General features: G+C 38.1%; 1 protein-coding gene across 1 annotated transcript; it reads left to right on the top strand.

Annotated features, from left to right (window-relative positions):
* Positions 1–547: 547 nt before the first annotated feature.
* LOC148038411 (proline-rich spliceosome-associated (PSP) family protein) lies at positions 548–5,905 on the top strand. Its single transcript, XM_087671607.1, has 18 exons — positions 548–843; positions 1,007–1,135; positions 1,217–1,339; positions 1,460–1,522; positions 1,608–1,715; positions 2,087–2,164; positions 2,804–2,896; positions 3,076–3,162; positions 3,255–3,356; positions 3,445–3,564; positions 3,654–3,716; positions 3,792–3,931; positions 4,573–4,654; positions 4,911–4,969; positions 5,057–5,099; positions 5,203–5,297; positions 5,487–5,556; positions 5,646–5,905. Exons 1-18 carry the CDS (start codon positions 625–627, stop codon positions 5,718–5,720), a joined length of 1,749 nt encoding a protein of 582 aa, XP_087527733.1. The 5' UTR covers positions 548–624; the 3' UTR covers positions 5,721–5,905.
* The last annotated feature ends 10,711 nt before the right edge of the window (positions 5,906–16,616 follow it).

Genomic DNA, 16,616 nt, shown 5'->3' with positions numbered 1-16,616 from the left:
TCTATGTCAGGCATTCTATGTTACAACTTTTATAAATTACTTTTAGTTTTAAGTTTTGTGTGTGTGTGTGTGTGTGTGACACTGAGAGAGCGTGCTGAGAGAGAGAGAGAGAGAGAGAGAGAGAGAGAGAGGGGGGGGGGGGAGAAAGATGAGAAATGGATTATTGAGCGAAGTTGTCATGCGATATCACGGCGACTTTGCATGCCGCTTCACGGCGAAACAGCCTAGCGTTCCGCGTGCGCGAAACGTGTACGGAACGCTAGTAATATTAAGGCTCTCTAAATCAGTTTATTTTAATGCAAAATGAATGCAAAGCTGTCGCAAAGCGACAAAGCGCGTGCGGAGCACTAGTTATATTAAGGCTCTCTAAATCAGTTGCTTTAATGCAAAATGAATATTTGCTTTGTATTTGTTCTTAGGTACCGTAAAACCCTCCACCTTCCAATCTTGGATGTAAACAAGTAAAATTACAAAAATTACAAAATTGGATTTTGCCAGCACTATATATATTCGCGAGAACCGATTATTGGCATCTTAGTGACATATTTTTTACTTCTCAAGGTTCCGAAGCTTCCCCCATCGCAGAAACCCTCACTCGCACACAGGAAAGGGTCTCGAGCTTCCATGGCGGCTCCCGTTCTAGCCAACGGGACGGTCTCTCACGGCACTTCCGTCCGGCAGAATGGCGCTGCATCAGACGGGAATGTCAAAAGCCTCAAGGAGGCTGAGCGCAGACGCCGCAGGCGTAAGCAGAAAAAGAAAGGAAAGAAGAATACCACCACAACCACAACAGAGCAGGATAATGATTCTGACATCGAGGACGAGGCAGCCGAGACTCCAAAGGTCTGAAATTTTCTTCCCTTCTCTTCGTCGAGCATGCGTGGTTTTTTCTCTGTTACGAAAGACATGTTACAGGAATAAGTAAACATTTCCAGTGGATTTGTATGCCCCCCAAAATGTCAGCTTTTCGTGTTCATGGAGGTTCACAGTTTGCATCGTATTTCAGGGTGTCGAGAATGTCGAAGTCGAGTATGTTTCAGAGAAGCCCGACCTTGAGGAGACAATTATTCAAGAATTTCAGAGGGTGCTTCAGAAGTTTACTCCAGTCGAACAGCTAATTCCATCATTTAAAGAGGTAATGCTGTTAGCATTTCGAAACTTTGCTGTTCAAATCGATTGATAGAAGCATAATAGTGAAGATTATATTTTGATTCAGGATGAGAACATGAAGCAAGAGCCTCCCACTGAGAAAAGCAAGGAAGCAGGTTCAGATGATGAGGATGAAGATGAATCGAATGTCAAGCAGAAGGAGAAGGGGATGTCTAATAAGAAAAAGAAGGTAACTTGAGGATATCTGTACATTTGTACGCATACATTATTTAGATACAAAACTGATGTCAGGTATCAGGTTTTAAGTTCCCTTGTGCCTGGATTAACCTTCTTTTTTTGATTCACATAGATGCAAAGGAGAATGAAAATTGCAGAGCTAAAGCAGCAATGCTCCAAACCAGACGTGGTTGAGGTCAGTACTGTCTTTTGAGTTTCAGTTTAATCTGATGATCTTTAAAGTTTACATTGGATACTCATAGTATTGCATGTGTTATCAGGTCTGGGATGCGACAGCAGCAGATCCAAAACTGTTGGTGTTTTTGAAAGCATATCGAAATACTGTTCCAGTTCCAAGGCATTGGTGTCAAAAGCGAAAGTTTTTACAGGTTTGTAGTCTTCCTAAACTCAACTGCCATGTAGGAGCAAGGAAATATGTGGGATTAGGCCTTCCAAGACACAAGAGGGAGAGGTGCTTAGTGTCATTCCTCTTATTGGGTATACATCTGTTTGCTGCAGGGCGTGGCATCACAACAGTAATGATTTGCGAGGAGGACTGGTAGGTGGAGAGAGGCCTCTCTCCATGACCATTAATGGACTAATTGGGGCTAGTGGCTATTAAAGACTAGGCTGTGTGTGAAAGTAGTGGGCTTCTTGTAATTTGAAGTTATTGAGGGCAGACAGACATGTTTTCTTTGTGTGATATGGAAGACCAGAACAGTTATTGCAGATTTTAACGGTGATGCTTGCCTGCTTGCAGGGAAAACGTGGTATTGAAAAGCAGCCGTTTCAACTTCCTGATTTCATTGCCGCTACTGGGATAGAGAAAATAAGACAGGTTTGTGTTGTCTGCACCTCAAATTCTGCAAATCGAGTACACAAGTTGCGAAGGAAGATTTAGTTCACTGGAATGTTGATATACGATGTTGGTTTTCTTTTATCATACTATTAACACACAGAAAAAGGGTAGGCTTTTTTGACTTTGGTGTGAACTCAACATGGCACATTAGGCAATCTTGTGGGTGGTTTGTGTAATTTTGATAACCAAAGAGATCTGGTTGATGTGAATGCGATGCCACAAGATTGCATCTATAAAACATGCTCAAGTTCGATAGATCAGGCTTCATTGTAAACTCCCCAAACCTGTTGTCATGGGCTTGGAAGGCCAATAACATGTAAAAACTCTTAAAAATTGTCAAATCTTTTTAGTCACATCAGGCCTGAGCTACTCATTTTATCCAGTAGTATACTCTCTTTCTCTCTCTCTCTCTGAGAGGCACTTTGGTGTACGGGTCTCCTGGACCTAGGCATATTCTTTCAAGCAAAATGCACGTCCTATTCTTATGAGTTCAATGTTACAAAGTGTTTTTGATTCATGAACTTATGGCTGAGAACTGGTCCATATTGCTTCTGCTCTTTGTATGAAGAATACATGGTCATATGGCAGAGCCCCTGATATTTTCTATACTAAATGCAGGCTTACATTGAGAAAGAAGACAGTAAAAAGCTAAAGCAGAAACAAAGGGAAAGGATGCAGCCTAAAGTAGCAAAAACAGATATTGACTATCAGGTGTGATTTTTTGGTCTTTGGAGTCATACTTGCTATTTGAGCTGTATGTTTCAATATTCAGTTTTGGAGCCCTTGTTAGATGTTTTACCTGTAGGGGTTTGTTTCCTTTATTTGATTTGGTTGGTTTTTAGAATACATGCTTTCACCCTAACATGTTCAATTTGCAAACACTGTTGCAGGTTTTGCACGATGCATTTTTCAAATACCAAACTAAACCAAAACTGACGACACATGGTGATCTTTATTTCGAAGGCAAGGAGTTTGAGGTACTCTAATATATGCAAACATAGTCATGCTCTTTAACAGTAACTGCATCAATGACTTGATTTGATACGATTTTCTTCATTTAATGCTGAAGGTCAAGTTGAAGGAGATGAAGCCAGGATATCTATCCCAGGAGCTAAAAGAAGCACTTGGCATGCCAGAAGGTGCTCCACCACCATGGCTGATCAACATGCAGGTATATTTCTAAGGTGGTCCTCTTAATGAGGATTGTGTGGGATCTGTACGCTTATGTTATTAAAGCTCGTAATACTTTTACTTGACAGAGGTATGGGCCACCACCTTCCTATCCTCATCTCAAGATTCCAGGTCTTAATTCTCCCATCCCGGAAGGTGCTTCTTTTGGGTATCACCCTGGAGGTTGGGGGAAACCTCCTGTAGATGAGGTCAGCTTTTATCAATTAAAAATTGCTAGAGTTGGTTTGTTTCTATTAACCTCTCCCATAACAGATGGTCTTTTTTGTTTTGCTTTCAGTATGGGAAGCCAGTTTATGGTGATGTCTTTGGTGTCCGTCGTCAAGAGCCAGATATCTACGATGTATGCGTCTGAATCTTTAGTCTCTTATCTTGGTTGATTCTCTTTGGTCAATAAACTTATCCCTGTTATTTGCAGATGGAGCCAGTTGATCGCTCAAAGCATTGGGGAGACTTGGAAGAAGAAGAGGAAGAGGAGGAAGAGGAGGAGGAAGAGGAAGAGCAGCTTGGGCAGGAAGAGTTAGAAGCTGGAATGGCCTCAGTTGATAGCATCTCAACGTACGATATTATGATGTTGTTTTGTTTGTTTCTGTTTTTTCATGCACTAGGTGTGGTGTAAGTGCACAAATGCTATGTTTTGTTTCAGCTGCTGATAGTATGATAGTTGAAAGATCACAATTGAAAAGTTAGAATGTGGCAAATTCTTATTTAAGGATTTGTGGTGTGTTGTGCTATTTGTCTAACGAGTCATCTGGATGATTTTCAGTCTTCAAATTATACCTAACTGTTTCTGTCTAACTTGGTTTCCATGCATGTGTACATGCCAAAAAACTCGTTTTATTGATTAGCTGTCCTGCAGTTCCCTCTCTTTTGTGAGTATTGGGCCTTTTAAAGCAGCTCGAGGACATTGCCTTAGCTCTTTTGCACTTCTAAATCCTGTCAGGCTAAGGGTGTGTGCACTGTGGATGATCGGCTATAGTCTTAATTTTTTTGACCCAGTGCTCCATCTTGCTGCTTGTATTCATAATGGGATTTTTGTTGAAAAGTTTATATGTTGCTACAGAGTTTTAAACTTTCTGTGGTTTAAAGTATTGTGGTTGAAAACTGCAGGAGGATCTCAACAAATTAGGTTGATTTCTGGTAATGGTTGTCCAGTTGGGTTTCATTCTATTGACATGCTTGAGTATATGGTTATACAGGACTCCAACTGGTGTGGAGACACCAGATGTTATTGATCTACGCAAGTCGCAACGCAAAGAACCAGAGAGGCCTCTGTATCAGGTCAGTATGAAGTTTGACATAGATGTGTGATTCTGCTCTGTTTTTGCTGTTTCTGCCATTCCTGAAAGTCTGGATTTTTGGCCATGTTTCACTTTTTCGAGTCTACTGTGTACTCCAGGAAGCCACAAATGTGTATGAGTCTGGATGGTGAAAAGCTGTTTGATTTATATCATTTTTCTCTATTTGTGGACCTTTCTGGGCTTATGGAGGCAGGTTGATGTATATGGCCGATTATATTTCAGTGGTTTTATGACAGGTTCTGGAGGAGAAAGAGGAACGGATTGGGGCAGGGACAATTCTTGGAACAAGTCATACGTATGTGGTGCTCAAACATTGCTTTTCATACATAACTTGGTGATAATATGTTCTGGTTAGATTCATTCCCTGCCTTTTGGATTGCAGGTATGTTATTGGTACAGCGGGTGACAAGCCAGCTGCAAAGAAGGTAAATCAATGAAAGGAGAGAGAAAGCACTTTTGCCTTTCTCATTGCTGTAGTCAATTGAAAGGCCTTATGCTAAACGGGTCACACTGATTTGATATGTGCAGGTTGAGTTGCTGAAAGGTCAGAAATCTGATAAGGTTGATGTCACTCTACGACCCGAGGAGCTTGAGGCACTTGATGAAAATGCTTTAGCTGCAAAGTATGACTCTCTCCATCTGGATGTGGCTGTATGTTGGGTTAGCTCTAATTCACAGAAACATAGGACAAAAGAGTGTGGAAGCAAAGCAATCTGAAAAACTCCACTACTTAAAAGCTGCACACAAACTCACAGGGTGACTGCACATGAAACTAACAGGGTGACTAAACCTTGATTGTCTTATTTTTGCAGGTATGAAGAGGCTAGGGAGGAAGAGAAACTTCGTTCTCAGAGAGAGGATTTCAGTGATATGGTTGCTGAGGTACAGTGGTAGCTCTTGTCAGTTCACATGCTTGCTTTTACAGAAGTCATTGTTTAATGGGTTATAACAACATGTTGGTTTGTCTGCAGGATGCAAAGAAGAGAAAGCGCAAATTGCAAGAGAAGGAGGCGAAGTCCAAGAAGCAGAAAGAATTCAAGTTTTAATCTTATGCACAAAAATTCTCATCCATGTAGGATGCCTCTCAGAAGACAAAGGCATTACTCCCTTTTACATATTGCTCACAGGGTATGCTACCTTCCATCCTCCTAAGTTCAATGGAGAGGATGCGGGTGCATTGTATGTTTTTGAGGTAAATCAATTGGATACAATTCAGTGGCCGTATTCTGCATGTACTTGATTTTCCATATCCTTCAGCCATGGGCATCCATTCCTCCTACCTTAGGGTAGATCCCATGTGTTACAATGATATCCATCTTCGACATTGTGCTAGGCCTGATTCTTCTGTTCTTCAAAAAGGGAAACACGCAATTGTTCATGAATCTTGTTTTGAACTGGGAAGCCATCTACTGTAATTGAGCAAGGTTCCTGAAAGCCTGTTAAATGTAATTTGGCAAAATCATTTGGCATCTGAAACCATGGGGACGTAGAGAAGAGTGTTCCAAGGGTTTGGGGTAAGTATCGTAGAATGGATACTTAAATCTGGAAGGTGATATTTTCTGTGGCTCAGTTATCATTACAGTTTTGATGGTGTCTCTGTGAAGTGGAGTTAGCTGAAATGTTAAAAGTCATGTGAATAGGCCCTTGGTTTTATTTGCAGTCTTGCACTGTTGCACTCGGATTTATGTAAGTATTGTTCTTAATTGGCAATTATATGAAGACTCTTTAGATGTGTTAACAACTGGAATATAAGGTAGAGAAATTAGTTTGGCTAGATCCTGGAGGGATCTTTCCTACTTTGATGTTGAAATGATGGCATATCTCCAGTTGCCATTATCTAGTAGCCAACTTCACATAGATGCATGGCTAAAAACTTGCATCTGTTGCCAAGAATGATGGCTAATGGTTGGCTTAAAATTCTAAGATCGATGCTCTCTCTTTCTCAATTGGAGCCTTGTTAAAATCTGAATCGGAAGTTTGCAAAATCTTATTCGAGACGTTAAAGATGCTCTTGTCGAGACTATCGGGCTTAATTGCCATCACCACCTGGGTGGAAGCAATTTTGAAGTTAATGATCCCCCTAGGTTGCATGAAATTCCCTATTCTTCTTGAATAAGGTGTTCACCATCATCTATGATTTGGGTGTGTATGTTGTTTTCAGCATACTGTGGTAAGTTTGCCTTTACCTTTTAGTGGGTCTTTAGTTAAATTGATTTACTGAAAAGCCACATGCTCCCAGACTTTGTTGAAGACTCGAATGTGATTGGTGCTAGGCCTCTTTTTTCCTTGCTTGCCATCAAGAGATATTTGTCTATGGTAGATTTGGTGCTCTTTGCAAATCAATATCACATGCAATTAAGGGTAGGTAAAGCTTAATTATTTGATAAATGAAGAGCTTGAAAATATTGAGCTTAACGTGTAACAGCCATGCCATGGGAGCTTAGCCACCATCTTCTTTTGATAGTTCACTGCAATTTAGTTTTGGAGTATTCACACCCCTATTGCCATGTGAAAACCAAAACACGTGAATAGGGTTCCTCTTGTCATGATTTTGCCTTCCTAGCCAAGTGCCAATGGGTCATCTTCAAATACTTTGACTAAAGAACTCAGCATAGTAAATTTTAACTTTTAAGAGGCTTTTCTGTAAATCACAAGTGCCTTCATTGCTTTTCTCTAAATTTTTGTTTAAATAAAATAGTTTGCCTCAATACTTGACCCATTCTAGACTAGCACGAACAATGAGCTTATTACGTAGATAAAGTAGAGTATGTGTAGAAATTGTGAATAACATGGGGCTCTATGGTCAACCTTGTTGGACTTGGCACTTGATTTGGAAGGGGTCAAATGGTTTGCCATTTTCAAAGATGAAAGGCCATTGCATTAGCCAAGCATGAGGGTAAACTTTTAATATTGTGATTTCACCTTATTTCAAGCCAGTTGCTCAAGATAATCCTAGTTAGGCCTTTGCATAAGCCCAAGTGTAGAGGGTAAACTTTCAATCTTATGGTTTAACCTTGTTTTGAGCATGACTTGCTTGAAATAATTTGAGTTCACCTTATCACAAGCTTTCTCAACATGTAATTGCCATGATAACCTTTTGACTTGAGATGTTGGTCCACCTTGTTGCTTTTATGACATTCAAGACATTGTCTAAGAGAGACCTTCCTTTAATGAAGTTGTATTGTTGATCTCTAAAGCATGGGAGGTAACCTTGTGTTCCAATAGCTTTAGTGAATAGTATAGAGGTTGTGCCCATTAGAGAGATGGGGCTCTAATGGCCTAATTTTGTGCATTGATTTTGCTTTGAAAGCGGTTTGATTTTACTCTTTAGAAATCATGCCATCATATTCGAGAGATTTTCTTGCACCCAACACCAATACCATGAGGTATCCTCTTGCAGTGAATTCCCTCAACTAGATGTTTTTTTCCATTATTAGTACTTGTATTTGATCCAACAATATCTTAATTGTAGAATGCTCTCATAAGTTCCTTCTTGATAATGTAAATCATTAAAATCGTTCATGTAGATATCAATGATCTCTTCATTTGAAATTTGTGTGTGCATCCTTGTCTTTCAAAGTGACTAGGTTTTCTTTTAGTCTCTTATGAACTTGGGCGAATAATTCTTCTATTGTACAACAAGCTTATTTGCTTGAACTCCCTGAGAAAAGCATTATGCCTTACCTCATGCTTTGCCATATTTGAGTTTCCATTTGGATTAGCTTCTTACCTTTGTTCAGCCTTGACCGATGCTTGAGAGGTTCCTTTGCCCAATTAAGCTTATCCCTTTACTTTTTGCATGCCAAACCCCTTGAAGCTTGATACTTTGTTGGATTAGGAGAGTGAATCTCTCCCAAGGATCCTCAATCTCGTTCTCAACCTCTCTTAAGTGCTTCAATTTCACCCTTTGCTAGATAATTGAAAACAACTTGCTTCAGGTGTCTTGAGTTGGCTACCAATGGCTTGTGATGCCCTTTGATCTTAGGGAATTCAAAAGAGGTAAGGTTTAGTAACTTGGGTATGTGGTTTGATAATAGATGGTTCAAACCACTTTCAAAGTGGCCACCAATGTAATCAAGCTCCATCATTTGAGCAATACTGATGACAATAGAGGCTTACCGAATGTCCCATATGGCTAAGAGAGTTGAATGTGAGGATAGGGTAGGAGTCTTGGACACAATCTTTGAGATTGAAAAGACCCAGTTGATGTGCATCCCAATCCCAAGCAACTAACTCTTATCCATTAATCGTAGAGGCCAAGATGGAGGCATCATAGTATTTTAAGACCACCGTGAAGTCTCCTTCTATTAGGTTGGGTTCTCTTTGAGCACAAGAACCTAAGCATCAACCATTGATTCTTTCTTAGCCTTGCATCATTATACTATAGATGTTGATGATATCCAAGGTGCCATCTTCTCAATCCATCGAGGTTTCTTTTAATCTTTCGTCTTGTGGATTGGATTTCAATTTAGGGCTCTTGCAATTCTTCACCATAATGTACTTTGACTTTAAGCCATGCGCACCATCTACAAAGTAGGTGTAATCTATGTATGAGAGAATCGAGTGACTCTACGCATGGAGTTTATGCTCTTGAATTAAGGCTACATCTAGAATGCATGTCTAAACCCAACTCCAAACTAATGAGCATTTGACCTCTACATTGAGGCCCTACATAGTGTGTGTGGCATGTGGCCAATTTAACACACTCCATCGTTAGTATGCGTGTTAGAGTCATCCATCTTCTCAAAACCTTCCTCCCCATTCTTCAAGGCACCTTGATTCTTGAGCCAAAGCATGTTTCAAGCATCGTCTTGCATCCCCAACTTACTTGAATTCACCTTCTTGTTCCAGTGTAGAGATAGCAAGTGAGGCTTATGGAGCCTCACCTCCATGCTCTACCAAAAATCTATTAAGTGAGGCTTGAGACTTACCTCCATATGCTAGTGTAGCAATAGCAAGTGAGGCATGAACTTAAGTTTGAGCCTCACATTCATGGTCAAGGGTAGAGCCATAAAGAGCCTCCATAGAGCATTCTCTTTATGTGCTTATGTTGCTCTAGAAATTGAGGTGTGAACTTGAGTTTAGGTCTCACTTTCCTCTGTAACCAAGGCTCGAGAGCTTAAGTTTGAGGCTTAGCTCCATGTGCTACACTAGAGCTTGCAAGTGAGATTCGAATGTGAGTTTGAGCCTTGCCTCTCCATGCTATTGTAGAAGTGGCAAATGAGGCTCATATTTTTGAGCCTCATCTTCATGTGCAAGGGTAGAAGTAGAAAGTGAGGCTAAATCTTAATACTAGCTAAACCTACATGCATGTTCAATCCTCACCAGATGTAGCCTCCATTGACGTTGTTTATTTTGAGATTTCTGATTCAATTAGAGGCTTATCATAGCCAATATTGTTAATCTTGAAATACATGTTTCTTTTCATAGGAATGGATTCCAGTGGGCTACCTTGCAGTGGGCTACCTTGGAATGTTTCTTTTCTGCTTCAATTAGAATTAGAGGCTTATCATAGCCAATATTGTTAATCTTGAAATACATGTTTCTTTTCATAGGAATGGATTCCAGTGGGCTACCTTGCAATCACATGGAGAAGTCTTTACATTGGATGCACTTGGAATGACGAGTCAAATCAAAAGCACCACTCCTAGAATTAATGTGGATAAAACTTACAAAATGACTAAAGAAGAAGAAGTGAAGTGGTTTGTGGATAGCTATGATGTCGATGGAAACTTCAAAGGTGACCTTTATCTCTACCTTTCTCAATGTGATATGATATATGGATATATGGGTGTTGTTGTTGCTACCAAAGATGATGTGGATAGGATAGTAATCCCATGCTTTACATGCAATGTCCTACTAGTAGGAGAGACCATAAAAGCAAACATGTTTTGCTTATCATTGGACACTTTCAATCCAATAGACATGAGTGGTAGTAATATCTTAAACCTCATTTCTATATGATGTTGTAACATTAGCTAGTGAGCCTCACTTCTATATCCTAGTGCAGCACTAACAATTGATCATAAAAACTATAGACACATGTTTATTATTCCTTTTTATATTGAGTAACATCCAATTTGAGACCCTATAGGAATGAATGCTAGCCACTTGAGTAGCAAACCATTCACTTTTTCTTGCACCATTGTAACTTGACAATGGACGAAGATTGGCATCCAATCCTAGATATTCTAGCTCTAGCTCCTTCATAAGACTTATATTGAAATTAGTGGAAACATTTACCTTACCTTTGCTACCTTTCGAGATGGCTACCTTGTTCCAAAAGGTAACATGTGGTGGTTTTTGTAGTGTGCTCTCTAGGATAAATGATCCTTGCTTTTCCTTACCTTGTGTATTCATCTTGCCCTCTAGTTTGTTGACAAATGCCCAACTTTCTTACATGAACACTCTTTATGTGGATATATTATTTTGATACCCACGTATTGTCCATGTTTTTAGTATATGATACTTACAAAACTTGTTGTTGATGGCTTGATAAAAGCTTCATGTTTTATGGATAGGACACTTTCCAATTTTAATTGAGCATTATAAAATTTTATAGTAGGGATTAAACCTAAATGACTCATGTGTGCTCAAGTGCAAATGATATGCGATATGAAAAGAGTGATAGGAATTGATTAGTAATGGTGTTGTGAAGGATTTGTGGGTGAAAGAGTTGGGATAGTGTTGATAGATACATATGAAGTAGATTATAAATATCGAAAATTACATGATTGAGATCTACCTCTAGGTTGTTCTCTTCTCAAATTTACATAGGCAATAGTTGATAGTCTGTAGGGGGAGTAATAGACATAGAGGTAGGAACACATGATTAATAAGGAATGCATGAAAATGCTAGTTAATCTTGCTTGAATAAAATGGTTGGTTAGTTAAGCATACACACATTGGAGTGGTCTCCCCTGATTGAGAGCTTTGCATTCTTGCCAAATTGTTGCTTCAATTGAGATGCACTATTTGAGGACCTTAGTATGTGGATCATGAAATCATGGGAAGGTTGGATTGGATTTAATGATGAAGAGACATTTTTTTGGGCATCCTTGAATGCTTTGGTTCTCATAATACCTCAATGCTTAAGATTGTTGATGGGATACCATGTGAGGAGATGGTAGGGTGAACAAAGAGCAGAATATTGTGTGAAAGATCATGAAAAAATTCTATGCTCAAAGGTGGATGCATGAGCTTAGAGTGTGAAAGATGTGTGGGGTGTTGATGTAACAATTGATGATGTTGGAAATCAAGTATTAAGAGTGTGTTGTAATGGGATGTACCTTCAATGCAACAATGGTCCCACAAAATATGTTTTGGCGGTTGAGTAGCTACTAGTAATGTGGTGAAGAGAGAATGACAAAACATAACTCACTAGGGTTGATCATGTGGAGAATGACAAATGCAACTGTTTAGGATAGATCTTAGGTTGGCCATCAATTGCTAAGACTAGAATAACTTGAAACACGAGGCAAATAGAACTTGTAGCATGGTGATGTTGGAAAACAACCAACAACAAGGCTATCTCCTAGGAAGGAAGATGATTCTAAGGCAATATGGATGGTATTGGAGGAAGCTAGTAGTTGACGACAATCTTAGAAATTGGGTGCAATGATGATGTATTGAAAGGGATAAAAAATATCTTACCTAATGGTCCTCTTGCATCTTAGGAAAAATTTTCTCCTAAAATTTCTAGATGGTAAGATTCATTTTGGGGCTACAGGAGAGTAAAATAAGTTGGCCAATTAATTAGAGGATTAATTTTATCCCAATTTCACATAAAATATGGTGCTAAAGAGTGCACGAGAGAGAGAGAGAGAGAGAGAGAGAGAGAGAGAGAGAGAGAGAGAGAGAGAGAGAGAGAGAGAGAGAGAGAGAGAGAGAGAGAGAGAGAGAGAGAGAGAGAGAGAGAGAGAGAGAGAGAGAGAGAGAGAGAGAGAGAGAGAGAGAGAGAGAGAGAGAGTGTGTGTGTGTGTGTGTGTGTGCACATGTTTGTTACATTGTATCTAGTAAGTATGTCTTTTACTTTTTTACGAGAATTGCACTGTATTTACAATAAAAATGAATAAAAGAATATTGAAGTTTAACAAAAGTTGTTGAGTTGAGATGAAGAAAAAACAATTCTCAATCACTAGATGCTCTTGGACACATAACATTAGAGTTCAATTTTTTGATCCTTTTGGTTTACTTTTAGCTACTCAAAGTGTATGTGCAAACAATTGTAGATGTGCAAAGCATGCACAATTCACCTTGCAAAATTTCATGAGATATTTGAACTGTAGCAAACAATAAATCGTGTATGGATGTGAAAGGCATAATCTACATTGTGCCTCATGAATTGAGGTTAGAAGATTCAATGAAGTCACTCTTGATTCCATGGTGATTATTTGCAAAATTGCCCTTTGGCATCCAAAATGTAGCAAGCTATAAATTTGCCTTTGGGAATGCAAATCAAATACATAGTGCCTCACAAGTTTAAGATGCAAAGAACTCATTTTATCTTGGTTATTGTATAGACTTATTCCTTTAATACCAAGATATGAAAGACATCTATGTGTGTCCCAAAAAGTTAATTTTCTAGCATGAGCTTAAGGTCCCATCCTTTTACCTATGGCTCAGTATGACTTCAATGTCTTTTCATTTTTGTTTCACAATTCGATTTCTTTATAAGATATTTTCCCACTTATCGACATTTCATGTTTCAAACTTTCTTTATGGAATTAGAAGACCAAGAAGAGAAATATCACAAGTAGTGACTATACAAAAAATTGGGGCATCATTAACACATGTCATTGTTGTGCTTGTGCTAAGTTCTTGAAAAAAGAAGAATTTTTTTTTTCTAGTATCCTTTGAACTAATACTTTGATAATCTAACATTATGTTTATTGTGAAGTGCTTGAGGCATTACTCTATAGATATTTATTGTTATAAAGTCTAGCTAACATGATTGTGAAATGATGCACATAATATTCTTGTTGCCTACATAATGATGTTATATTTATATATTCATAATGAAACAACATGCTATCACCAAATTTAAATGTTTCATTAAATCTATGGGTATTGTACAAAGAGTGTATTGATGAATGTTAGTAGATATAAGTGCATAGTAATTTACTTTTTTGTGTATTGAAATTGAAGCAATTGTTTGATAGGATAATTGCTAGTTTTTGCTCACAAATCATCCATGATTTTTTCCCTTTGCTCATAGATAATCCATAATTGTTTCCCTTTGCTCAAAGCATACCAAGCACTTGCTATGCTTTGAGAGCTTCACAATTAAAAGCAAGTAAGGTGAGTTGAACCTCACAAACAAGGGCAAGATAGAGGCTACAAATTTGCTTGCTAAGATAAAGGCATCTCTAAAGATATGATGTAAATACTTTATCTAATACAATATTCCTTTTTGCAAAAGAAAGAAAAACAAAGCAATCTAGCATTTGTGGAACAAGCTCTAAATTCTAAACTCATCAAAGATTATATGTGTATTCCACCCATCATAGCACCCAAAGCATGCAATTTCTTTCAACTCAATTATTCTACATAGCATGTATGAGAAAATTCATAAATTTTGACACTTAAATCAAGGGCCATTTTCAACCAAATCTAAGAAATGGCAATATCTCATACTTGAACAATGATGTTGTAATGATTTCTAGCAAAAATAGTTCCTTCAAGATAGTCTTAATTTCATTTAACAAGTGTGAATAATTATACTTTTTATACATTTTATAGTCCCATTTAATCTTGAATAGATGTAATTACTTGCATATTATTATTGTCACATTCTACTTAATCTATATGTTACTATTAACAAATTCTTGTTTCAATGTGGATACTTTAAGCACCATCTGTCCAAATTACCATATTTCTTGCAAATTTTGTTGGTTAGACCATGAAGCATGCCTTAATATGGAGAATCAAACTCAAGGAAGTTCAACATTTTATAATGTTTCCTCACAAGATCAAGCTTAAGTTCAAGCTCATGAATTCCTTGTTAAGTAGATAGTTTCTTGAAATTGTACTTTTTGAACCTCATATAAATGCTCAGAGACAGACGAACAATGATGCATGAGTCTCAAAATTAATTTTGAGCCAACAATATTGCATGAACCTCAATCTTCTGATTGACGCTTGTGTCCATGAATATTGAGCCAATATTATTGCATGAGGCTCAATTCTAAAGTTGAGCCACCACATATCCACTAAGAATATAATTTACTTTTTTACTTTGCAACTTACATTGTTTTCTCAAATGCATAAGCATTTGGAAGGTTAAAAGAGATTCTTTCACTTGGTCTCAATTGGTTGGACAAATTGGGAAACTCTTGATGCTCAAACCATCCAAGGCTTTAAGTTGAGGGTGATGATATTCAAAGCTCTATGAATATTGGGAGAATATGAAGGAGAGTCACTTTATCTTGGTTTATCCCAATTCACTTCTTTGGATCAAATTTTCAAGGAAAGAAAAAAAACCATGTGGTTGGGTAGGAAAATGTCATCCACCACATTGGTTAAAATCTTTGGATCAGATTGGAAGCCAATGGAGAAAATATGCAAGGGTGATTTATTTATTTGCAAATATTTAGAGGACCTCATCACTATGTCATACAATATTCCAAGACAAACACTAGATCTAGCTTTCTGGTACAAGAGATGGAAGAGAACTAATGGTGCATTGGTACTTTTAGACTCTAGGGAAATAAATGATTGCTTTATTATGACTATCTATGTAGAGGATAATGATCCAAAGTATGTATTAGTAAACAAGAAATGGACATTAACAGATGCAAGAGAGGCCTTTCAAAGTCTATATGCAATCATGGATATGAGATCTCGGTTTAGTATAAATGGTGACTTATTGAAAGAAGGGTAGAAAAATCTTATGCATGTGATAAGTTGCCCTAGATAGTGTATTATAAGATTTGCAAACTTTTAAATTGAACATTTTTGCCAATTTTCGTGTGTCGAACTAATAATTGTAAGTTATATGAGATACATAACATTCTCATTGCATAGCCTAACATATTCAACAAGACACTTGAGAACATAAAAGGTGGTTTACCTTATCTAACATACTCAAATAAGAGTGAGAGCTAGAAATTCATAAGATATTGAGAGAACAAATAAATCAATTAACAAAAATCATTGAGCTTGTATTGATTTTTGTATCAATAGTAGAGGTAATATATATACAAGGACATGTTTTATATGTTTGGCCCCAAACATCCCTAGTTGGGGTCTATTTGAGTGTTCTAGGAGTAGCCCTAGCTTAAGGGGCCTTCTTTGTTGGTGTCCTCATGGAAGTCCTTCTAGGGGTTGTTGCTTAGGGTTCTTGCTCCTATTGAGGGTTCTCTTTTGGGGCCTTTTGAGGAGTTTTTCATGGGCCTTCTTTGGGGTATTTTTGAGGGCCTTTTGTGGCATATTCCTTGGGCTTTTCCTTTATGTTTTCTAAATGGAGTTTGCTAGTATTCTTGTGTCTTCTTTGGGCTCCTCCTTCTGTCTTCCCTAGTTAATTTTTCTTACCCTTCTTGTCTCTTCCTTTGTGTTGCCTTAGCTAGAGTTTCTTGCTATTCTTCATTCCTTTCTTGACTCTTTTCTTTTGCAATCTTTTCTTTATCTCTTGCTTCTAATTTTTGTTGGGTGTTTTTTGATTTGCATTGTTCCTCATCTATAGTAGGCCTCTTTCCTTTGCCCTATTCAACAACTTGCTCTATTGTGGTAGTAGATGGTTTCTTAGTAGTAGGCTTCTTGGTTGCAATTGCATTCTTAGTTGTAGTTGCCTTCTTTGTAGGAGTACTCCCTCAATCTCTAGAGAGTTAGATTTGGTGGTAGCTCAACATACTTGAAGGAGAATTTTGATTGCTTGTGCTTTGACCCAAAAGATATAGTCCTGCTTGTAGCAATCCTCAGTAAATTGCAAGAATGAAGGTATG

This window comes from Lygodium microphyllum, chromosome 3 (assembly GCF_053477565.2).
Source record: "Lygodium microphyllum isolate KBCC chromosome 3, Lygodium_microphyllum_v1.1.10, whole genome shotgun sequence".
Classification (NCBI taxonomy): domain Eukaryota; kingdom Viridiplantae; phylum Streptophyta; class Polypodiopsida; order Schizaeales; family Lygodiaceae; genus Lygodium; species Lygodium microphyllum.
This window is presented reverse-complemented; position numbering and strand designations above follow the sequence as displayed.

Bases quoted from the DNA above. Each gene is read 5' to 3' on its own strand.
- LOC148038411 (XM_087671607.1), top strand. From the start codon at position 625: ATGGCGGCTCCCGTTCTAGCCAACGGGACGGTCTCTCACGGCACTTCC. The intron at 3,163-3,254 runs GTACTCTAATAT...TTAATGCTGAAG, and splicing joins TCGAAGGCAAGGAGTTTGAG to GTCAAGTTGAAGGAGATGAA. The intron at 3,357-3,444 runs GTATATTTCTAA...TTTACTTGACAG, and splicing joins CATGGCTGATCAACATGCAG to AGGTATGGGCCACCACCTTC.